Source organism: Callithrix jacchus, chromosome 6 (assembly GCF_049354715.1).
Source record: "Callithrix jacchus isolate 240 chromosome 6, calJac240_pri, whole genome shotgun sequence".
NCBI lineage: Eukaryota > Metazoa > Chordata > Mammalia > Primates > Cebidae > Callithrix > Callithrix jacchus.
Window position 1 is genome coordinate 60,762,115 of NC_133507.1, and position 24,416 is coordinate 60,786,530.

Genomic DNA, 24,416 nt, shown 5'->3' on the forward strand with positions numbered 1-24,416 from the left:
GAAAGTCATTTTAGGATGTATCTTAAGGCCTAGCTGCAGAAAACAACCATTTAGTGTCAGAATTTGCCCAGACATAAGGAAAGGTTAAGACAAGTATTTTAAGACAGTAAAGCTGGTCAATAAATATCTCATTGTACTTAAAAATAGATTTCTCTGCTCTAGAAATATGTCTCAGTGGATGGGGAGAAAGAAAAAGAGAATGTTGGTTAACAGCCAGCTGGGAGAGACCATCACCCTTAATGAACTCAGATGCTCTGGAATCCCAGGAGATCTCTACCATTCAGTGGGGGTGGCTTCAGGTACTGTTAAGAAGTTATATTACCTACTTAAAGGGGGTTTTACAAAAATTAAAATGTGTTAAGAGCCCAAGCCTACTAGGGGCTCAGTGCCTGGAACCATTGCTGCTGACCTGTAAAGGTCTGCATGATCTGCCTCTGGCAGCCTCTCTGATTTCCCTTCCTGCCAGTCACTACTTGGCTGATTCTACTCCTGCTCAGTGGCCAACTGCCATCCTGCCTCAGGGCCTTTGCATTTGCTGTGGCCTCTGCTGAGCGCTTCTGCTACATACCCATGTGGTATTCACCTTCGTGTCATCCCCAACAGGAATTGCTGAAACATCATGGCCTTGGAGGTTTGCTCCATCTAAAACAGGATCCTCACCACTCTCCCCTTACAGTTTTATTTATGTCCTAGCATATATTGTATATTGTATCACATAACTTTTTTAGTTTAGTCTGGTAAACACCCCTAGGATGTGAACAGTTCCATGAGGGTCAAGAATGGTCTTGTTCATTGCTGGATCCCTAGGCCCAGAAGAGGGCTTGGCACATAACAGGCACTCAGTATGTATGTCAAAAATGAATGAATGAATGAGTGACTAAGTGAATGGACTTCCTACCAGGTCTTGGTTAGAATTCTTACTAGTCTCTGCCATAGGTTTGTTCTCACCTCACCACTTTTGAGAACTTTCAATTAACAAGCTGTTTAGATGCAGTCCCTCTAGTTTGAGCAGTGCTCAGCCCTGATGTTAGGGCACACTGCTGTCTAGCATTTGAAGTACCTAGATACATAAACCCTTCCTGAGTCCAGGAATGCTAACCAGAGGGCTTTTTGGGTCTTTTCTTTCCAGCATTGCATTCTTTCTTGGAAGCAGCACAAAGAGCATTACATAGGATAATGCTTTATATAATGTTCAGCTCAGTGCTAGGCACAAAAATCTTCCTTAATAAATATGAATTCTTCTAATGTGATTCTTGTGTATCCAGAAGGCGTACACAGAGATGGGGATGGTGTAGGGGAGGAATCCCCAGTTTTCTTCTCAGTTGGTTCCAGATAGTCCTGAATAGTTTATAACAGGAAAGGTAATGCTGTCAGTCACAACGTCCCTCAGAATTCAATTCTACTTTCAGAATGTTCTTGCAGGCTGTACAAGGTGTGTCTGAGGTGAAGCAGACCTAAAAAGGATACCAGCAAGAAGTGTTGCTTTCCTTTATATTGTTGACTTAATTTTATTCCACTTAGGGAAAAAAAAGTTGGGCTTTGGTGGCATGAAAAAGGGGTCTTTGTTTACTTCGAGGAGATTTTGGGCTTTTTTTTCTTAATTTGGCCAGCTTTCCTCCTGTGCCCCAGCATTTCTGCCAGCTTTCTCTTGAGCATGGTAGGAAACCAGCATAAAGAGGTTCAACTGCCATCCAGCACTTCTTGTGTTGGGAGTCTTCTCTTTACAGACTAGTAACTTAGAGACCTTCAGCAGGGCAGATTTGTGAGTTTATAGAATGGTATACAGGTTAAAATTTCCTGTACACTGCACATAAAGAGAGTGTCCAAACAGTGGTCTCCTGACAAAGGTGTTGCATCACCTTTTTGACATGCTGCTGCCTGACCCGTGTTCTCCCTAGGCAAGAAATAGGAACATCCAGCACTTATACTGGGCACTTACAATGTGCCAGGCATCATCGTAAGTGTTTTAGGTATACTTCCTCATTTATTTTCTGATAAGTCCTATGAGGTAGGTATACTTTTTCTACCCATTTCACTGAAGGGAACACCAAGGCACAGAGAGCTGGGTCAATCACTAGCCTGAGGGCACACAAGAAGGAAGTGATGGTGACAGATGGATTCCAGCCCGGGCAGTTGGGCTGGGGAACCTGCTTACTTAACCACCCCTCTTTCCTACCTCTGAAGTTGTGGGGAACAGACTGCAGATGGAGAATTGTGGGAGACATGGAAGAAAAGTGCTTTTAAAAATTGATACCGCCTCTCACTTCACCTTTAACTGCAGTATTCTGAATTAGCACAGCTCCTGGAGGCTGAGTAGCTGGAGTCCCAATTCACAGCAGCCTCAGTGCAGACATAACGAGCTTCTGGACCTATTCCAAAGGCATCTGTGCAGTTGTAAGGCATTTTGGGGGACAGGGAGTACGGATGTAGAGGGTCTGGCAAAGTGGGAAGGATGGGGGCTCTGACAGCAAATGTCACCAAGCTAGTCCTTTGGGCTGGAGTGAGTTGGACACTGCCTCTCTGAACAGCACGATTGTGTCCCTTCTCTCTGCCTGCAATTTGTGGGTGACCCCGAAGGGTTTAGAACTAGCATTCAAATCAACCAAGCAAAGCAGGCTGCAATAATCTACTCTTGAATTTTAAATCCTAATGATCATTTTGGGAACTTGAGCAAGTTATTCTGCAAGACAGAAGGAAATGAAATGTGGTGGGGAGGATGGGTGTGGGACAGTGTCACTGTGCATTCTTTCTGCTTACAACAAAACCTCTCCCAGGTCTCTAGCTCTGAATGGCTTTTATCTCAACAATTGTTAATGGTTAAATTCTTCCCTCTTTTATAAGAAGCCATGTTCCAAGTGGCAAGTGTGAAAAAATCTGTTATTTTTGTAAGTCAGAATGTTTGTAAATGGAAACAAACACTTCCATGCTCTTCCGTGCACACTTCCAGGGCCTTTACATGCTTCCGATCTAATGAAGGAGTATATGTATCCTTTCAGGATTCCTGCTAAATAGAAATCAAATGACCCGGGTGTTTTCCCAAGGCAGAGGCAGCAAGGCACACCCCACTTAGACTGATTTCTTCTCAGTCTCAAAGGGGGGGTGCTTTATCTCAGTTCAAGCTGAAAAGGTACCACATGCACAGGGAATAGACAGAGCAGAGCTAATCTCACATTGATATGTGTAATTTTCATCCCCTCATTAAAATCCTCAGAATCGTGCTTAATTCTCTAGTCCTTTCTCATTTTTTTCTTTCCATTCTACTGCCACTGTAGCTATATACAAGTTAAAATGCCTTCTCCAAGCAATTGTTTTGGCATGTGTGAAATTGATGATGCATGTATATTTTGATGGGCAACATTTCAGAATATTCCGGTAGTTTTAAAGATTCTGGACCCTACCCTGTAAATATATGCACCTACTATATACCCACAAAATTTAAAATTTAAAAAAATTTAAATATACTAAAAAGGATTCTGGACCGAGGAAATAACATACACTGACTTTTAATCCATTTATATTCTAATTTTCTCTCAGCATGCATGGCTAGTCAATATATTTTCATTAGAAATAATGAAGGCCAATTGATAAGTCAAAGACCAATGTTTGACCTAGATTTTGAAATAAATTATACTTTTGAAAGAAAAGAGATGGAAAACACATGGTTTCAGATTCAATATTTTAGGTAGAGCACACATTAAAATGTAAGAATATGTGACCACGTAATCAATTTTAGAGTATCCTCCTTTTGTAAAATAATAAAAAGTAGATTAAAAAACAAACTACAGTTTCCCCCTGTGTCTATGAGGGATTAATTAAAATGGAGCTAAGGCAAGGTACAGTGACTGGCACCTGTCTTCTCCAGAGGCTGAGGTGGGAGAATCATTGAGACCAAGAGTTTGAGACCAGCCTAGGCAACATATCAAGATCCCATTTCTACAAAAAGTTTGTTTAAAATTAGCCCAGAGTGACGCACACCTACAGTCCTAGCTACTTGAGAGGCTGATGCGAGAGGAATTTCTGAGCCCAGGAGTTTGAGGCTGCAGTGATCTATAATTGCACCATTGCATTCCAGCCTGGGCAGCAGAATGAGATCCCCATCTCTAAAAAACATAAAATAATAAAATAGAGCTAAGCCCTTCTCATGCTTGAAAGAAGCAGGTGACAGGGTCCTCTCTTCATTGTAAATTAAGGAGGAATTTCAGTAATCTCCGATGCTTCTGTCAGTATATCGCCCATCTTTTATCTCCTACTTAGGACCAGCACCAGCTTCTGGTTTGGGGCTGGATGTGCGGATATTCTCCATCCAAGCTTCATTGGTATGCCTTTTGAAAGACCATCACAAGCTCCTCTTACAAACAGGTTGTATTTAAAGTTCATTACCAGCCACTTGAAAGACACTTTCATATTGAAGCTCTGTCATTGGAGTGGCTGGCTCACTCACTAGCCCACTGCAGCATTATCAACTGCCTTAATTCTGCTTCTTGTGAACACTATAAAAAGTGTTGAACCAGGAGGATAAGACCTGAATGATGCCCTTCTTGCGTCTAGTCTGAGAGTATCACTGAGCTCCAGCTCACTCTGGCCCAGGGAAAACATGAGCAATGGCAGCTCTAGGGCTTCAGAGTCTAAAGTGTGTGTTCATTCCCAAGCTTAGTGCATTTGTGTGTGGCGTAGGGAAGGACAGAGAGAATTCAGGTAAAGTGGACAAGAAAGGCAGTTTTCAAACAAAATTTTATACAGAATCCCACTGTATCATATAAATACCAGTAAAGCTGATCTGATTAAAAGGGAGAAGGAATGGAGAGCAAGCCGAGCCTGGCCACTTAACCTCCTCCGCACCCCCTGAAGTAGCCCCTACAGGCTCCCCACAGACCCCTTGAGCTATAAGGTTTGAAAGCCACTGGGCTACATGACTGCTGTTGTCCCTTCCCATACAGGCCCCTAAGACTCTGCGAAGGGAGCTGAACTGGGACCCTCTGAGCACCTTGGGTTCCTGACAGCAGTGCCCAAAACTGCCTGTCCACTTGGGAATGCCCTAGCCCTGAGCCTAGATTGAGCTGGGTAGGAATCCAAATGTATCGTCTTTTCCATATCCCCATCTGTAAATTAGAAATGGAGAGGGGGGCCGAGAGATAATTCAAGAGATCAAGTATAAGACACATTTAACACAGTGACTGGTCTATAGGTTGTGCTGAATAAATGGTCTCTCTTGTGATTTTATTATTTTTTTCTAGCTTTTGTTCAAAATAATATGCCAGTAAATGTCTTTGACATACCCACTTATGACTCCTCAGAAATAGCCTAACTTGAGCTTTTTTAACGTTATGAGTGCCTTGAAGGCACAGAGTCACTTATACATTAGTGCCTTCATTTGCTCAGTGAGCATCTATTGAATGCCTACTCTGTGCCAGGCCCATGCTAGTCATGTGGGACACCCATACCCTCAAGGAGGTTAGCCTCTAGGGAAGGAGACAGACAAGTGAACAGAGAATTACAGTACAGGTAGTAAGAGCCGCAACAGATGCAAGCACTAATTCTGCACATAGAATTGAGGAGCATTTTTTTTGAGACTGGGGACTGGAGTTAAGGAAGGCCTGCCAACCGTGGGATGACTGGATCCTATGGAGCCAGGCAACGAAGGTGATGAAACATCTACCAGGCAGGAGATACAGCCTGTAGAAATGCAGGGGTCCATGTGTGGTGGTGGTGGTGGTGGTGGTGGTGGCAGGAGTGCGAGTGGGGGGCAAGTGGTTCAGAAAGGAGAGAGGCAGGGATCATGGGGAGATGGAGAGAGACAATGTAAACAGGAAGGCCGAGTTCAGATCTCAAAGGTCCTTTTATAAAATGATGAGGGCTAAATTTTATCCTCAAGGTCATGGGAGTCTTTGAAGGGTCTTATTTAGGGTTATGGCTACAGAGCGAAAGGTGCATTAAAGACAGGGACAGGACCTCAGCTAGCCCACAAGTTCCGGTAACTTTGTTTGGATTAGAAAGGGGGTGTCCTCTAAAGGCGCCCAGCTCTGTCAGGGTAAAAGGCTTAAGGGGTCAGGGTGGATTGGATTTCTGCCTCCATTCATCCCACTCAGCCATGTGCCTTTGTGCAACATGCAAACTCCACGGCTGTGAGGCAGCACTCCTAGACAGAATAGTTTAAGAGCGTTTTGCCAGAACAGTGGAAGAGGTCATAAAATTAAAGAAAGCTGTGGATATTAAAGGGGTTTCAAAGAGACAAATATGGTCTTGGTCATGAGTTGAGATAGACAGAATCATGGATATGGATGGTCCCAGGCATTGAGCTTGCTTGGCTGGGCAATGGTTCCCAGAAGGAGGAACAGCTTTGGAGAAAAGCGATAAACTGTTTTGGACATATTGACTTTGTGGTTCCATGGGACGTCTAGGCGGAAATGTTCAATATACTGTGAAATATACAGTTTGAAGCATGGTCTAGACATGTTCCTAGTACTGCACATTTGTAAATCGCCGATATGCAAGAGAGCTAAAGCTGCGGGAGTTAAGGTCACCCGGGATAATGGTAGAGTAGGAAAGATTTTTCCAATATTTAATTTCAATTTTTATTGCTTTATTGACAGTGTGTACAATGAATCGTGGATTGAACAAGTGGCCAACTATACCTCCTGCTTTTATTCCTTTCTTTTTACTGCTGTCCAGAGCAGCAGTTCTTGGCATTTGAAAACCTGATCTTAAGCTCCCTTACAGAGGAACAATTGCTTTTCCAGTCAATGCCTGTTTAAACATTAGCTGTGAGGATGCAGGAAGCCAAATATTCAGAGTTTCTAAGAATGTACCTTTGTCTCTAAATCTGATCTGTAATTGTGTTAAAGTGAACCTGATAACTTTGGCATTAGGTATTGCAGGAGCTGCTATGTTGCTCTGACTGAATCTGTTTGCTACTGCAAAAAAAAGAAACTGAAGTAGCTAATTGGATAAAAGAAGCTAAGCATGACCATGAATTGCAGAATATCCAGGCAAAGGGGTGTTTTAGTAACAACTGCACTTTTCTATCACCACCCAATTAGAATAAATGCAAGAGGGCAGCTGAGTTTGGAAAGGAAACATTGTTTGGCCTGGCAGCTGATCGTGATGCTGCTTCTGGTGTCCAGGTACTAATGCAGAACTCTGTGAAGCAGAACCACATTCCAGGAGCTATTAAGCAAGGGGTCTGGAAATGCCCACCTCCAAGGACAGTAAAGCCCTTGTTCTAATAATGTAGGTATCATAATAGTTTTTATAAACGCTTAACTATCTTTCATTTATTTAAAAATATTTTTATGAAAATGGTTGTGCTCTGTTGGCCAGGCTGGTCTCGAACTCCTGGCCTCAAGTGATCCTCTCATCTCAGCCTTCCAAAGTCCCCGAACTACAGGCATGAGCCACTGTACCCAGCCCATTTATTTATTTATTCAGTCTGCAAGTCTTTACTGAATGCATTTTAGGTGGCAGGTACCCCCTCGTTAAAAACCCCATGTCTTCCTTCACTGTATCTTTAATTATGCTGGCCACAGATTTGCCTTCATTTGTCTCTTATAACCCCCAATGGAAATGCCTACTGAATATACTCCAGGACTACCATTTCGCTTGTCTTACAGTAAAGTAAAGACTCCCATTACTTGTCTATAGTCTTAAGTAACAAGATAGTTTCTTTTGAAAAGTAATGGCTTTCCAGGTATTTTTCTAATACAAGGGAAGATTGCCATTGGTTCACATGTAAAAACCCCACCTTTAAGATGAAAATAAGGCCAAGGCTCATTTCTAGATAGCTGGTGGGAATCAGCCTTCTATCTAATGCATATCCGGAGGAGGAATTTCTGACTTCACTAAATGGGGACATCCGAAGCAAATGTAATCCCAGCCATGCTGTGACTACCCATCCCTGTTGATACGGTTGTTACATTGACTCAGTTCAAACACACTAGGAAGAAAGAGCGACCTCAGAATCACATCACTGCCATGGAAGAGAAATGATCCAGCCCTGAGAATTGAAGTGGCCTGTATCTTTGCCTGCTAATACACAGGAATGCTGTCTAAAAGTATGCAATGTGCCGCATATTCATAGATTAATAGAACATTTGTGTCCATTAGAAAACAGTTCTCCCCAAATGCCATCTCTTTTAGTGTGGGCAAGCATCTTTCAGGTTAACTACATGATCTAAAAGCTGAGCAAGGGGAGGAAACTTGAAAGGTCAAGACGAGGAGACACTGCAAATGTACACTTACCAGGAATCAATACAAAGCAACTTTAAAAATGGCTACTTGGCTAAGGAGAAATGATTTAATTGTACAAGTTTAGCTTTAGAAAATGTTCACAAAAGCATTTATTACATAAATGACCTAATATGTAGCATAATTTTTTTGATCTAGGTAAAACATTAGATCCATTCTTTGTACTTATACTATACAGTTTTTATCCAGCAATGTGCCTGCAATTTTTCTAAGCAGTAGGCTCCTGAGATGTTCAGATTCTAAATTCTTCTCCATAAGGAGGTAAAGCCATGAAGGGAGATATCTTTAGCTACTCAAGTGTTTCTTCCTCACTGGACAAGTTTGTCACTCTAGAATAAGTGAGTGGAGGGTTTTACACATTAATAGCTCTAGGGCAGATAGTAGCCCTAGGAAGAGACTTCGATGAAACAAAAGTAAGGAATAAAGACTCTGACTGTATGAAGAAAATGGATGTCAGTGGCAAGGTAGGGATGTGGAGGGATCTGGAAAAAGGAAAGACAGTGAGACAGGCTTTAAGCGGTGACTCCCCCAGATTTTTTCAGTTCACTCTTGGGTCTGTTTATCAGCAGGCATCATTTATTGCCTGTCTTCTTCACAGCTCTCTCTAGCAAGCACTGATTCTGAACTCTCAGACACCAAATAATTAAGGCCCAGATGACTACACCCCAGGTCATATGCCTGGCTGATAGATGCATAGATTCTTCCTGGTCTGCAGGCAGAAGGTGGCTTTCTAATCTGGGTAATGAGTTGAATTTGTAGGGTTCATACAATTAACTGGTCTTATTTTAAATAATTTCTTTTCGGACTGACAACAATATTTTCTTATAGAAGAAATTCCCTCTCAAATGGGCCCTCCTGCTTTCTCTGTCATGGAATCAGAGCGATTTGGCTGTTAAAACAGAAGTTACTTCATAATTAAAATGTTTTTCTTTTTTACTCCTTTTGACAAATCTGGTTTTGTTCTTTATAAAAGTCTGTTTGAGCTCTCTCCTATCTTTCTTTGACCTCATTCATTTGGTGCTGATAAAGCTAATGTTTTCCTTTTGTCTTGACCTTGAAAGAAACTGAAATAATCCTCTAAAAAATTCTGGGGATTGTTGAGTTTAAAAAAGGTTAAAACAAAGGGACACACTCTGCCCCTTTCTCTGCCTTTCCCATCTAAAGACAGTCCAACGCTTGCTTATCTGTGCAGAAACAGTGGTGCCAGAGAATCTAGGAGCAGACTTCACCCTTTCCATATATCTACCTTCCCACATTTTCCTGCCTTTTAGAAGCCGGAAAATATTATCTTCTTTGTCTTGTCCCTAATAGGATTTCTGGCTCTTTGGTGAAATACTATTTAAGCCTGACCCCTAAACCACTGCCTTGAGGGAGAAATATTTTTGAACTGAGGCCTCTCCCATGTGATGGGGATAGCATGCGTTAATAAATTTCTGCTTGTTTTTCTTTTGTTAATCTTACTTGTTTACAGAAGAGTATCTCAACTAAGAATTTGGAAAGGGAGAGAAAAGAAATTGTTTTCTCTCCTACAACCTGCTAGTTCAGGATGCAATCAATCCATGGTGTCTTTGGTCTTATAGCACACATTTAATATTTTAAATTTGAAATGGTTTAAACAGTCTTTGTGAAGGTCTCTTTAGAGTTTCTTATTACAGAGCTATCTAGAGGTAGGAAAAAGGCCTAAAGGGTCCCTTGTGACCAAATTCAATCCTTGGGTTTTCTCATTTTAAGCAAGGCTTTCGTAACTTTCTTGACTGAGGTAAGTGTGCTCATTTCAGCACAGTGAACAGCTTTGTACATGATCACACCTAGTATTAAGAAGACGATGCTGAAAATTTTCATTCATTTTCATTCATTCACCTGACAGTCACTAAGGAAATCAAAAGACCAGGCTCTAAGAGGTCAGCATACAGTGAGGAGTAAGACGGCCTCTGCCCTTCTAGGGGAGACAAAAATGTAAACTAATAATTGCTGTCAGTGTGAAAAGTATGTATCAGATCCAACAGTGGGCCCCAGGACAGGGTGAAAAACCCAGTCTGAGGAATCAGAAGAGACTTGACTGAGGCTTCCTAAGCAGAATTACTTCCTATTGTTTCTTGATTTTTATGGCATCCAGTTGATATGTGCAATAGGGGAGAATCATTCTTCAAGCAATCTCTCGAGTACCAAAATATAGCACCACATTCTGGAAAGTAGGACAGCTTGTAATCACTCCTCCACTCATGTCACTTGCTGCAACTGAAGAGGAAGAACATTTTTTGCAAATGTGTGTTTTGTACCTTTGCTGAAGAACAGATGTGACCTGTTTGCAGAAATTCTCTCCATTTTGAGAAAACTCCTTTAGGTTCTTGTATACTTTATTATACTGAAAAACAAGAACAACAATAACCAAAAAATGAACAGAAAGATTATGAGCAACTCCAAAGATAGAGCACCTATAAATTCAGAACGCTACTCTAACCATGACTGTCATTCTAAATGATCCTGCAGCTGCAGGCATGCACACCTTTTGGATGAGTTCTGAAAATAAAGATGAAGTCTCTTCTGCCTGGATGTGAAAGACCCTGGAGAACTTTTCAAAAATAAAGCTGATCTGTTTCTCCTCTCAGCCAAATGCAAACAATTCAGCAGTGGCGTGCATTTGGAGTTTGGTATCCTGTCACCCTTATTGTTCCCAGGAAGGACAAAAATATCTTCTGAAGGATGCCGCATACCTATTTTGTCCCCTCCCATACTCACAAACTTCAAAATAATATTTCTGGGACTCATGACAAATCATGAGCCGTTAGAGCGAGCCTTGCTGTCTGCGATATGAAAGTGTAAGTAAATAACCTGGTAAGGAAAATTCATCCTAGTACTCTCTCTGTCTCATTTAATTCCAGTAAGAAAAATGTTATAATGATGAGTTGAACATATTGGTTACACCAAACCTTTATAAATGTATTAATTACCCTTTATAAATTCATGTGTATTTGAATTTAGCCTGCAGACACAAGAATTTCCAGTAAAAGTTTTTGTCATTTGATTTAGGACTCTACAGTGTCTTCCTGGAAACTGTAAATGTAGACATTGATGACAATAGATTTTGAGTGCCCAGAGAAACTAAATGTCAATTGATTCCGCAGCTTTTTCTGACACAGAGCAAGTGAGTTAGATGATAGAACATCCCAGATACACTTTCTCATAGTTTCCATCTGGGAGGTGTAAGAGCAGATTGCATTTTTCAAAACGAGGTTTTACATAAAAGGACCCAAATTCAGTATGGATTGAGGGCTGTGCTGTACTTTGCTCATACAATGAGCCAGTCTCTTCCAGTGTTCAGGTATCGCCAGCATTCAGTTGGGCACCATATTGAGAAGGGAAAAAGGAAGGAAATTCACATTTACTGAGTGCCTTATACTGTAGCAGGCACATTCGCAAACACACATTCCCTCAGGGCCCAGGAGGCCATTCAGTCAACAAAGCATTTGGTTTGTGGTGCTGGCAGAGTATCAAACTAAGGACAGGGTGACAGGAGGAAGGACCTAAAGAAATGAGCTGATGCAGTTCCCTACCTTTGGGGATGGGACAAACCAACACCTAGAGTATAGAAACAGTCTTACCATATCCTTTTACCTTTATGCAGTAGTTTAACATTCCTATGAATTTAACGAAGTAAGCTATGACAGGATTTGGTAGAAATATATGAATAGCAGCAGTAACAAACCACATCCTTGAAACTGCCTTGAACCCAAGGAGAGTGGTGAGGGTGCAAAGCTTTCATGAGAAAATTGTTACTTTCTAAAGCAGAGTTTGCAAAATCCTGTGACTGCTGGCACCAGTCAGGCACCTGAATGAGTGAGGAGCATGGTGGGGACCGTGAGCTGGAAAGGCAGCTACTTGAACCATTCTGGCCCATCACTGCCACCTGGAATGTGGCTCAAGAAAGCCAGATCTCCCACTTTGTTCAAAAAAGTCGAAATCAGGATTTGCATTCAAAACATGACTTTTTTTTTTAATTGTAATAAACAATTCACAAACTCTCTGTTGTGTAAGCAAAACACACTTGTACTGAGGTTCCAATTTGTAGCCTCTCTCATGAAGGAGAAATAATCTTCCTCTGAGTCATGGAAGTAAAATCACTATTTGGCAATCAAGCTTTCTCATTTTTATTTCCAATAAAACTAACTGGCCATATGTGAATGGTGTGATCCTATTAAGGCCTCCTTCCCCCTCTTACAGATACACTGGGAAAGTTTAGGGGAACATTTTGACATGGTGAGAAGTCCTGCAGTAAAGAAACGTGTTTAGCTTCTTTGTTTACTGCTATGTTACCTAAACATTTTCACTAGTTTTCTCCCTAAGCCTTTTATTTTCTTCTATATCACTTAATAGCATCCCATGAAACATACCTCAGTGTCATGAGAAGAAAATGCATAAATGTTTAGCAGGGTGCGTGCTCCTGGTATAAGGTCACTCCTCAGCCTCCCTCAGCCTTAGGTGTATAATCATGTGACTAAAAGCTGTCCAAGGAGATGTGAGGGAAGGTTTTGTATGAGGTTTCAGTAAAGGCTTCTTTGCCCTCTTTTCTGCCTGCTGGACTTGAAAATGAAGGCCAAAACCATAAAGTGGTATTGAGATTGGACATAATGCATTAAGATCACAGAGTGGAAAGAGAAAAAGAGCCTGGGTCCCTGATGGCTGTGAAGGACACCATGTGAGCCTTCAACTCTCTACTTTTAGACTTATTTTATGTGTGAGAGAAATACAATATCATTTTTTTAAAGACATACACATTTGAGGTTTTCCTAATATTAAGTTGAACATAGTTCTAACTCATACAGGATCTTTTTGCTTTGAATTATGAAACATTTTTATGGTTCATAACATAATGATGATACAGAAGATAATAAAACACATTATGTTCTCAGTACCTAAGTCATAGAGATAGTAACACTTTGCTCCTGCTCTCTCTTTAAACAACTATTTTTTTTTCTTTTTCATAATTAATTTGGCTATTCTGAGGCATTTATTCTAATATATGAACATTTGTCTAATTACATTTCTTTTTAAATCCCCATTGGGTTCCTAATTGGAATTGTATTACATACATATTTCAATTTGGGAAAATTGACTTTTTAATGGTGTTTAGACTTTCTATCCAAGGACATAGTAAGTTTTTGCATTTGTTCCAATTTTATTTTATGTTCAATAAAATTTTATGATTTTCTTTATAGGTCCTGTGGATTTCTTATTTGATTTATTTAGAAATATCTCGCAGTATTAAGCTATGGATTTTTATGTATTGTCTTATCGACTTCTCTCTCTAGCCCACAGCAAAGCAGAAACAAAGACTCAACAAAAACCCATGGGGCTGTGTGCAAGAGAGAAAGATCTAGATGGATCTGAACCAGGTTACCAACCTGAGGAGCAGCCTGGTGCTGCAAGAAAGATCTAGATGCATGCTGACTGAGTAAATTCTTCTGCTCCCAGACACTGTAAAGCTGGGGCTGAGGATGGGAGAAGAGAAAGCAGAGAAATAGATTCGAGGACCTAGGGGCATTTAGAGTGGGAAGGAGAAAAAGAACCTCCCATTAAGAGAACCAGCGGTGTAAAGAAGGGAATCTGAGATGAAATGTCCTAAGGGAAAGGTCCTTACCAGTCCACCATCACCAGAGGATAAGCTGCACATAGAAGTTACCTATGGGAGAGAACAAGGGACCCTGGACATCAAGTGTGGGATGGGGCATGTAGAGAAAACTGCCCATAACCAAAGTAGAAATGAGTAGAACAGTTGAGAATTTTTCTATGTGTTTGTGTTACAGGGGATGCTGCATTTCCTAAACTTCCCAAGTCATCAAAACTCTCTAAGACACATTTTTAAATACTGTCTCAAGGTATTTAAACTAGTTTTAGGAGGCCAGGTAGTGCTGCAAGTTTATAAGCCAGTGATTGAAAACTCAGTCGCCTTCAGTGGCAGTGGTGAAGCCTGTGGCAAAGGCATTCGTACTCAACCTCACAAAGTAAGGGGCTGCTGGAACAGAGCACGGTCTATGGCTTCCATTGACCCTTGGGCTGCAAGCTCTAGATTTTGGAAGATGATTTTCTGTCACTTCATAGACTGGTACTTTCTAAATTTTTTCCGAAAATGGTATACATAGAACATATTTGTACTAGAAGAGTGTGGTAGATAGACAAAGTCATTCCAGGAAAGGGAACTGGCCCATGGCTTTGCCTCCTACCTCGCTCCCAGCCACTCTGCCAATTCAAGGACGCAAAGGACTTGTGTCTCAGGCATACCTGTAACCCACACTCAAACCTCAAACTCCAGTATGCCCAGGCACGCGCAAGTTGAGAAGGTCTTCAATATTTGATGTTGTTAATTTAGCGATCAGATAAGAGAGAGATGTGCTTATGACAGCAGCAGAATCTTTACCTTTGATCCTATATACTATGTGCCGGAAATTCCCCAACAAACCCTGATCCAGATTGAGACAAAGGTGACATCAATAAATAAAAGAGTTGCTAAGAATATTTTCATTAACCCAGCATAAACCCTTATTTAGAATCCATGTTTCTGTACCTTTCATCACATACCATCTACTCAGACTTGGAGACAAAAACTGTGAAAAGCAGACCCACTTAATGCCAAAGCAGACCTCCAGAGGCCATCTACTTCATTCTCTCTCTCTCTCTCTCTCTTTCTCTGTGTGTGTGTGTGTGGGGGGGGGGTGTGTGTGTATGATCAGGAAACCTTGGAACATACCTGCTTTGAGGGGTTAAAATCACTTGACTTTAGCTTTGGTTGTCTCACTCCTACCTCACCACACTCTCACCCACCAGAGAGGACTCTGAAGGGGTTCCATGGAGTAGTTTGGAAATCACTGAAGTCTAATTCCCTTATTTACAGTTAAGGCCCAAAGAGCTAAGGATAACCTAATTCGTTAGAGACAGAGCTGCGATGAGAAATGTTAGGTATGAAAATCAATTAGAGAATCCATCAGAAACAAATATGTTTAAAAATGGCTAATTTGTATCATCACACTAAGTTTACTCCAAGTTATAGTAACCCTTAAGTATTATGTGCAACACAGGTGGCTTCTTAATGTCATCAACCAGCACAAGAAGAAAGGCTTGCTGTAGTTGCAGTCAGGTGGAAGGCAATTTTGGTGTTCTTTTCCTACCCATTAAGCTTTTAATTATCCTAACCTCCTACCAAATATTCATTCCGGAGAACAATCTACTATTGATTTCACAACTCCATATGAATTTATATTAACATCCTACTTCTCCTGGGGATCATTAATTATTAAGGAAAAAAAAGTAATGAGATTTTTCTCCCCTGGTAAAGGGATTTCAGTCTGGTAGTGGAATATTGGGGAACTTCCTGAGCTCCTAATCCCTTCACAAATAGACAACTCATCTACACAGACATTTCCCATTCAGCCATTAGGAAAATGTTTCTTCCCAGCACTTGTAAGCAAACTCTGCTGACAAATATAGCCATTACAAAAAACATTTAGTAATCCAGCCAATTGGCATATGAAATGGTTAGACAAATGACTTGTAGAGATTATAAAGTGCCTGTATCAAGCTTGGCCCACCTGCTCTTTCTGCTTGAATAAGAGTGTTAAATTTGGTTCTAGAAAAAAAATTATAGAAAAAATTATTTTTATTGATCTAGTATGGAAGAATTTTTTTGAATAGTGATGATCCTCACAGTGTTAAAGAACCACGATGTTCCACTTAAATTTAACACAATGAACTTTACTGGATGCCTTTACTATGCCAGGCACTGTACTACTGATTTCCTGTGAGCTCTGATTCACTGGGGGTGATGGTTCACAGCATGACCACTCTATGAAGGGATTCAATGTGTTTGCTCACCATCTGTGTAGTATTTAGAATCCCTGTGGCAGACTGTCATAGATTATGGGATATGGAACATCAAAGAGCATGGTCTATTCCTTTTACTTTACAGACCAGGAAACAGAGGCCCAAGAAATGTGGAATGGAATGTTACACATCTCTTTGATGCAAACTCGGGATGCTGTGGGCCACATGACACCCATGCCAGACTCAGCCTCCTTCTCTATCATTACAGTGAGACAGAATCTCCCAGGAGCTAGGGACCATGGCACCGTCACCATCTGAGTTAGTGACAGTCATCATCTGGTGTTCAGACTAAGCTACTAAGATGGGAAGCTCAGGTTGGCATCTGAACCAGGTTACCAACCTGAGAAGCAGCCTGGTGCTGTTTCAATGACATGAAGGAGTGGCTGACTGTTTGGAGCCTAGAAGACTTGCTTTGACAGGCCCCTTCTTGGATACTGTATGAGTGTGTAAAAAGCAAAGATTTGGCTACTGCTTGTTACTTGTCCTTGATTTCTATGTGATTGTTTGATAGGAAGGTGCTATCAGTACTTTCTTAAGATCGGATTATTTCCTTTGGAGATAATTGGATCCTACTTCCTTGCCTTTCTTGCACATGGATTTGAAGATGATTTCCCTTTACATATTTTTAGGTTTAAGAGCTAAGCTTGGCCGGGCACAGTGGCTCAGACCTATAATCCCAGGACTTTGGGAGGCCAAGGCAGGTGGATCACCTGAGGTCGGGAGTTCGAAACCAGCCTGACCAACATGGAGAAACCCCATCTCTACTAAAAAAAAAAATTACAAAATTAGACAGGCTACTGAGGAGGCTGAGGCGGGAGGATCACTTGAATCCGGGAGGTGGTGGTTGTGGTGAGCCAAGATTGCACTCCAGCCTAGGCAACAAGAGCAAAACTCAGTCTCAAAAAAAAGAGCAAAGCTTACAAGCAATGAAGTCTCAAGGCCCAGAGCCAATTCTTTTCCTTTTCAAAAACAAAACTTTAAAGATATCTTCTTCAAATAAGTCCTGACACTCTCAAGATTAGTCTTACACAGCATTTAAGTAATCTTCATGCCGCCCTGGTGGCAATCATTTGAACTCAAACACTGACCCTGCTCTTTGAGGCTGAAGGGCCCAGCTCTCAGCCTTTTTTTGTTTTTTTTTTTCTCATTAGAGCATGATCTCAAAGAGATTTTTCAATTTTTTCGTACCATAAGCCCTTTTAGTAGTCTCATGAAACCTATTTGATTCAATAATATTTTTAAGTAACACAGGGTTACAAAGGAAATGAATTATATATTTTTAGAGTGTATTTTAAAAATTGTGATATTATCTGCTTTTTTATTAACATGCTAAATTATATATCTTAAGTATTACCAACATTTTGAAGTCAGGATGAATGTAAATATTTCTAGATATGTGCAACAAGTGTAATGTTATAAAATTCCTGATTTTTATTGGCTACAAAGTCACAGATACTACACAGCTATTACCAGTAATATTGGGGCTTGTTGCCTATATTCTCGATTGAATAAAATTCTAAATTTCAGTGAGAAATTAATACAAATAGAGATTTTTTTTCATTGAAGTTCATGTAACGCACTGAGTTCCATACATGAGTACATTGGTGTGGGCCCGGTTAAGCACTGCAGCTAAGCTAAGACTTTATGAATTGTGCTCTGTGCAACTCTACGGTCTCATGGAAAGGAACATTTTGCAGGTGGTTAAAGCTTCGAGTTCTTTTATAAAACTACCTAAGTGTTTGCAATCCGTTTCCTTGTCTTATTTTGTTCCCAAACTGCAGATTCATCTTCATGTAGCATTGCTCCCCAAGTACAAGCTAAGAATGTACGAGGAAATCAACTTGAACACTTGATTAAGATGAAACAATTGCAAATAAATAAATGTTCTCTGACTTTAGAGGGTTTGGAAACCCAGGCTGAGGGGATATCCGCCTCTCCATGACTCCCGGATACTTTCGGTGGCAATGAGCCAATAGAGATGACCTTCAGAGTTTTAGACAAGGGTGGGAGTCCTTGGCCCAGTATAGCACAAAGAACTATTCAGCATGCCAGGGAGTGGAGCTTTAGACGGACACAGAAGTGTGGTTATGGGTTGCCTTGGGGGCTGCTGAAAGAAAACATTTCCCCAGAGCTGAAGACTGACTTTGCTGCCTACATAAAGGATGTTAGGCCTTCAGTTTCTTTTTCAAGTATTTATTTCTGCTTTTCTTTTTAAATGTAATTAAACCTTCCCTCGGTTTCCCTCTCTTCTGTCCATTGCACTCTTCCCCAGTGTTAATTTTCTTCTTTGGTTACTGTCAGTGGCAAGATTTTGCTGCCACTTATCCTATCCCTGTCCTGCCCTCCACCGTATACAAAAACACCGAGTTAGCAGTGTTGAGACAGGAGAGGATTTAACAGTTTAGTAAGGGAGCAACCTCAAGGAGAGACAAATAAATGATAAAAGACTTGTTAAAAATTATTCATAATTACCAATGGAGAGAAGACTGAGATTAAAGTAATTAAGGGGGGAAATTTCACTCTTAAAAATCTATATATAATGATATTATTGGGATTTGTTTCTACATTAACCACTAATTATTTTTGTATTTCAAAAAGTAAAATTAGGCAATATTGGCTACTATGTTGTCATTATTACTAGTCATTTACGAGTTCATCTCATTTAGCTCATCTGATTTTCTGCAATAGTAGCTGCCGTTCCATCTTTTCCAAGCATGTGTTTTTCTTATCCATTGAATAAACAGAAAGGAAATCAATAATCCTCTGCTGATCTTTTTCTTTATGGCTTTATCTCAGTGCCCATTTATCTGCCACCCCACAGTTTGTGTTATTAATACATGAAGGATGACTGCAACCCCTTGCTTATGTTGTCACCAATGTCACCAATCTTAGCTTTTCAGCCCCATGTGTTGGGATAAGACACTGGCCCCCCCTTGATTATTTTTCCAAAGTCAACATATCCCCCCTTTATTTTAGCTGCTTCTTATTTCCTAAGTTACATCTCTGCTATTGCCGTCAGTGACCTCACAAACGTAATTTTTGGTAATGCTCCCAGGACTGGAACAAGCATGCTGCTAAACCAGTCTGAGAACCACTGCAGACCAGGCAGAGCGAGGAGTCTCTCCTTCCTCCTGCAGGACTTGCAATGCTTGACTCAAAAAAATGAGGGTGAAAAAGCACAAAAACTCTCCTCTCTGACTTTATTCTCAGAGCCAGAAATTGGCTGCAGACATTCTGTGTGTTTTTGTATCCACTCCACACACGATGTTGGAACCATGGGTGTATGTCTTAAGAATATTTTCCAAACAGCCACCATCTGGATCCAGATATGATGTTTTACTCACTCAAAACTTTTTCCAAGAACATGAGAAGGAAAGATGACAGTTACTTGCCCTGTCATTTCCTAGAAAAAGCTCTGTTTTAGACTGAACCAAAGAAAAAACCACAAACTTTTGTACCACAGCCAATGTCTCAATGTGTTTGGTTTCTGAGTGTCTCAAATTTATTAAGTTAAAATGCATTAATATACAAATCTACCCTCCATCCTCCCTCTCACACGCAGGTACACAAACCACACTGAGCTACTCACCGGACAATCTGTCAGTGGGTCCCTCATGTTGAAATCTGTCTGACTTTTGTCCTTTTACCTCCGCTCCAGCACTCTGGACATTGTAATCAAGGTTGGGTGTGTTCTGAACTTCCGGGATTCAAAGGGCCTAGCGTACGTAAGTCCTTGTCAAACACACCAGGGAGGAAGTTCCAGCCCTGGACTTTCATCCCGTTTGTTTCCTGAGAAAGTAAAGAACTGCTCTGGGTCAAGAGAACAAGGGTGAGATAGTGAGAATGACTTCTGTAAACACTCAGAGGGCAGGATCCTGAGTCCTGAACAGCATAACATTGAGAGAAGGCACAGAAGCCACAACATGTCTCCAATAATTCTGGCGCTCGGTCTGATAGTACAGGAACACAAATCCCCTCAGCTTGTATTAATCATGCTTTTTATTTTCTGTATGGTATGATGCTTTGACATTTTGGGACCTCGTGAACTTGGAGAGAGACTGCCTCTCTGAGGGTTAACTAATTCCTAGAGAGAGCAAACAACTGGCCTGTGAGCATGCCTTTAACATGTCAAACAACAAATCCAGAGCCCAAACCTCCCACCACCTCCTTTATCTGGTTCTCACATACCAAGCCCATATTTCCCCACATCCTAAATCCCACAGGGCCAGATACCAAACAACTAGGGACCTAGACCTATAGAACTATAACTATAAAATGTTCAGAAACAGCATCAGGAGCAAGATGTATATTAACTATTTCTCTGAGCGTAACTCCACACTCCCTTCAGCCCCAAGAGGATCAAGAGGCTAAGCCTTTAATGTAAAGAAAACATTGCCTAGATTTGCCCTCATTTTTCATCACTGGAAAGGATGGAAAGAACGAGAACTCAATCACAGCTTGAATTCCATTGCTTTCTCTGCACCTGTGGTCCCAGTTGCCAATCATTAGACTTCCAGTGAATGACCTATTGATGTATGACAGCCATTTGCTATGCTGCGGGCAGTTCTGTTTGACTGGCAGGCAAGGGCAGTCCCCAGTTCGAAAGGAGCTCCATCGACAGAGTCCAGGAGAACACTTCAGAGTTTAAAAGCATCCAGTTTTTACCTGTCTGGCTGGTTCAGCCTCCATTCATCTGCCCCTGGTGTGCAGGCTCCATTCAAAACCCCTAGAAATAAGCCAGTTGCAGTGGCTCATGCCTGTAATCCAAGTACTTTGGGAGGCCAAGCCAACAGGGTCACAGAGGCTAGGAGCTTGAGAGCAGCCTGGGCAATATAGCAAGAGAATCCTATCTCTACATTTTTTTTTTTTTAAATTAGGGTATGGTGGTGTGTGCCTGTAGTTCCAGCTACTCAAGAGGTTGAGGCAGAAGGATTGCTTGGGTCTAGGAGTTCAAAGCTGGGCAACAGAGCGAGACTCTAAAAAATAAAAATTAAAGCTTCTAGAAACAATGTAGAAGAGTCAGGGGACAATTAAGGAAACGAACTTGTTTTGCAACCAGAGTGGAGAGGAGGGCTCTTTTCCACACACTGAATGTCTTCCCTCTTTCTTATCCAAAGAAACTTCATCACTGGAGGTTACAACAATCTTGGGTAGCTATCACAGGGCTGGAATTAGACAAGGTAACTGTATAATAAAGGAAATGTAGGTCAGGCACTGTGGCACACACCTGTAATCCTAGCACTTTGGGAGGCCGAGATGGGAAGATTGAGGCCAGGAGTTCGAGACCAGCCTGGTGAATATAGCCAGACTCCCATCTCGATTTTTTTAAAAAGACATTTAGAGACAGGATACAGACTGAGGTTAATAGTAATGACTCGAATTCCCACTTGATAGGGCTTCTCTGCCCTCAGAGATTTTAGATAAGCTTGTCTGGAGCCACAGTTCCAGGACCTGGGTCAGCTCAATATCTTCTGCATGATTCCTGCCCCATTTTCCCTGCTGCTCTTCGTTTTGTTTCAGTCCCAGCTGAGTCCAAACTGGGGAAATTGGTCTCCCTTGCCAGTTTCCACAAGAAATGCTGTCACACAAAGCTTACTGTGATTGTTGCATATGAATTATAGATTGGTAAGGCACTCCTATCACCAAACTCATGTGCTATTCCCAACGGGCTGACTAGCTTTCCTTCAGACCTCCTGGACATCTGCTGAATGAAAATCCTTCCATCTTGCTCCAGTCTGCTTCCAGGCTGTTGTAAGGGCAGTATGGGGTCCTGGCTGAATCCAGGCTTAGAATTAGAATTTGTCTATTTGTTAAGCTTCTTTGGAGGAGTGTTTGAATGTTCAAAAAGCCTTGATTTGGGAGGTCAGAAATAGGTTGGTATCATTTATCCTTTGTCACAATAATGCTGTGTAAAAAACAGAAAACCCAGTGACTTTGAATGACACAGACTTTACTTGGTTCACAAATCTGTGGCTTAGCTGGGTGGATCTTCAGGTGTCCCCTTAGCTCACTCATGTAAAAGCAGGTCATCTACACAGGGCTTGGCAGTACAGTTCATCTGGGCTTTTCTGGGCAAGGGACTGGCTGGGGCTACCTGTTGGCTGAGGCCATATTTCATTAGCTGGTAGTCTTACCAGGCTCTTCTCAGGATATGGCAGAGGAGCCACAAGAGTGAGTGGAAGAACTCAAGGCCTCTGGAGGTACAGTTTAAAATGGACATCCCATCATTTCAGCCACATCCAGCTGATCAAAGCCAGTCATGGGCCAGCCCAGATTAAAGGGACGAGGAGAGATTCCACTTCTTAATAGGAGGAGTTCAATGTTCCATTGTAAAGGGCATAGAGACAGAGAGGGGCAGACAACTGGGGTGAGTTTTCCATTCCATCTACTACAATGACTAGTTAATATTTGTTCTTGAGTGATCAGAGAGATAAAGTAGCAAGGACAAGGAGCAGGTGGCTGGTATATGTGTTCCTCTCCCTCTCTCCAACCCAGCCTGGGGTGACATGTTTGGAACCTCAGTAGACTGGGGTTAGGAAGAGAAATAAGAGGAGCTAAATCATAAAAGACTCTAGGTGGATAAGGGCTGTTTTCCCCTCTAACCCCACTTTCCACCCTACAGATAATCTGCTAAGGAACACAGCAAAAAGCACCTCTCCTGGGTATGGGATGTGAGGAGGTAGCAGCAGGGAGAACCTGCTAACATGTCTTCAGCCACTGAAGATGCTCAGGTAGGTGAGGCATCTTGATAAGGAAGATAGAGCAGGCCACAGTGAGCACATTTGTTCCTGATCATGTGAGAATTCCTCCGGTCCCTAAAAATGACCCAAGGAGACTTTGGGAGGAGGAGACTGAGTTCCCATGTGCGTTAAGAGGAGCAAAGAACCTTGTAGTTTTGGAATTTATATTAACATAACCTCATTTGTACCTACAGGTTGATGAGAATGTGAACCTAAAGGAAAAAAACAGCTGAGACCCATTTGATATAAGTAGAGAATTTATCTGGGCCAAGCTTGAGGACTGCAACCCAAGAGCATAGTTTCAAGTTACCCTTGAGAATGTGCTCTGCTTAGCAGCAGGTACCAGTAGGTTTTTGAAGGAAAAGAAGAGGAAACGCCTGAGTTGTTTGCCAAGAATTTCCATGAAAAAACATCAACTAATGATTGGCTATTCACTGTTCTGTGTGTCAGATTCCAGGAACATGGAGATAGTAGATAATACAGTTAGTCAGGAACAAAATGCCTTTAAACAATTGCTCCCAGGCATGAGTTCAAGGAGACAGAGCAAAGCTGGAGTCTCATACTCCTTCCCTCTCTGGGCCTGAGAAATTCTGCATACCTCATATAGCTCAAACCGCTTTAAGCCATTTTTCTTTTCTCAAGATCTATCTGTCTATCTATCTATGTATCTATCTGTCTATCTATCTATCTATCATCTACCTATCTATCTAGTGACGCATCTTCTCCAAGAAGGTATACCGTCACGCTTTCTGAAAATTTTAATGTGCAAAGAATCCTTTTGAGTTATCTGTTCTCAGATTTGCCTTTGGTCCTATATTTCTCACCTGCACTCATACTCTGGCTTCTTTCCAGCCTGGCCTCCAGTTAGACTTGCTATCTGACATCTCCTATCCTAATCTTCCTGCTTTCTTTTTCAATCTCTGCTCAGCATGTGCCTTCCTGGTGTGACCTCTCTGCAGAAAGAAAACCTGCAATGGATTTCCTTCCAGGGTCTGACCTGGAAGCTGCTCTGCCGGACTCTAACTAGCACTCTTTGTGCTGCCTCTAAGGGGAGTTAACAGTATTAGTACATATTTATTAAGCATTCACAAACAAATATTAGGTGTTGGTAAGCTAGTCAAAAAAGGAGCCCAAATGTAGTAGAAGCTAATGGCAATTCAAAACTTGCCTGGAAAGTTTCTTTAGGAACCAAAGTGTGCAAAGAATTGGCAACAGCATAAATATCATCAGTTGAAACCTAGTTAAATACTTCATGGTAATATAAGCCCACATTTCAAGGACTTACCACATGTCAGGCACTATTCTAAATGCTTTACAAATATAGCATATCCCTGGATTCTGCATCTGTGGATTGAAAATAATAAGTTTTAAAAAACAATAAAAATACAAATAAGTGTTTATGACTATTTACATAAAATTTACATAGCATTAGGTATTATGAGTTACCTAAAGATGATTTAAAGTGTATGGGAGGATGTGAGTAGGTTATATGCAAATATATACTATTTTATATAAAGGACTTGAATATCATTGGCTTTTGGTATGAGGGGGGATCCTGAA

General features: G+C 41.3%; 1 protein-coding gene across 4 annotated transcripts in view; it reads right to left on the reverse strand.

Moving 5' to 3' along the window:
* Window positions 1–19,818, reverse strand: part of NOSTRIN (nitric oxide synthase trafficking) — a 63,751-nt gene extending 43,933 nt beyond the window's left edge. For 2 of the 4 annotated variants that reach the window (XM_002749299.8, XM_035304617.3), the window contains exons 1-2: window positions 19,706–19,818; window positions 10,521–10,606 (exon numbers count right to left, since the gene is read on the reverse strand). In XM_002749299.8, coding sequence (XP_002749345.1) covers window positions 10,521–10,606; window positions 19,706–19,732 — 113 coding nt within the window. In that variant the 5' untranslated portion in view covers window positions 19,733–19,818. The remainder of the gene's footprint in view (window positions 1–10,520; window positions 10,607–19,705) is intronic. The other 2 variants (XM_008998762.6, XM_008998761.6) reach the window with 1 other exon arrangement.
* Window positions 19,819–24,416: the final 4,598 nt, after the last annotated feature.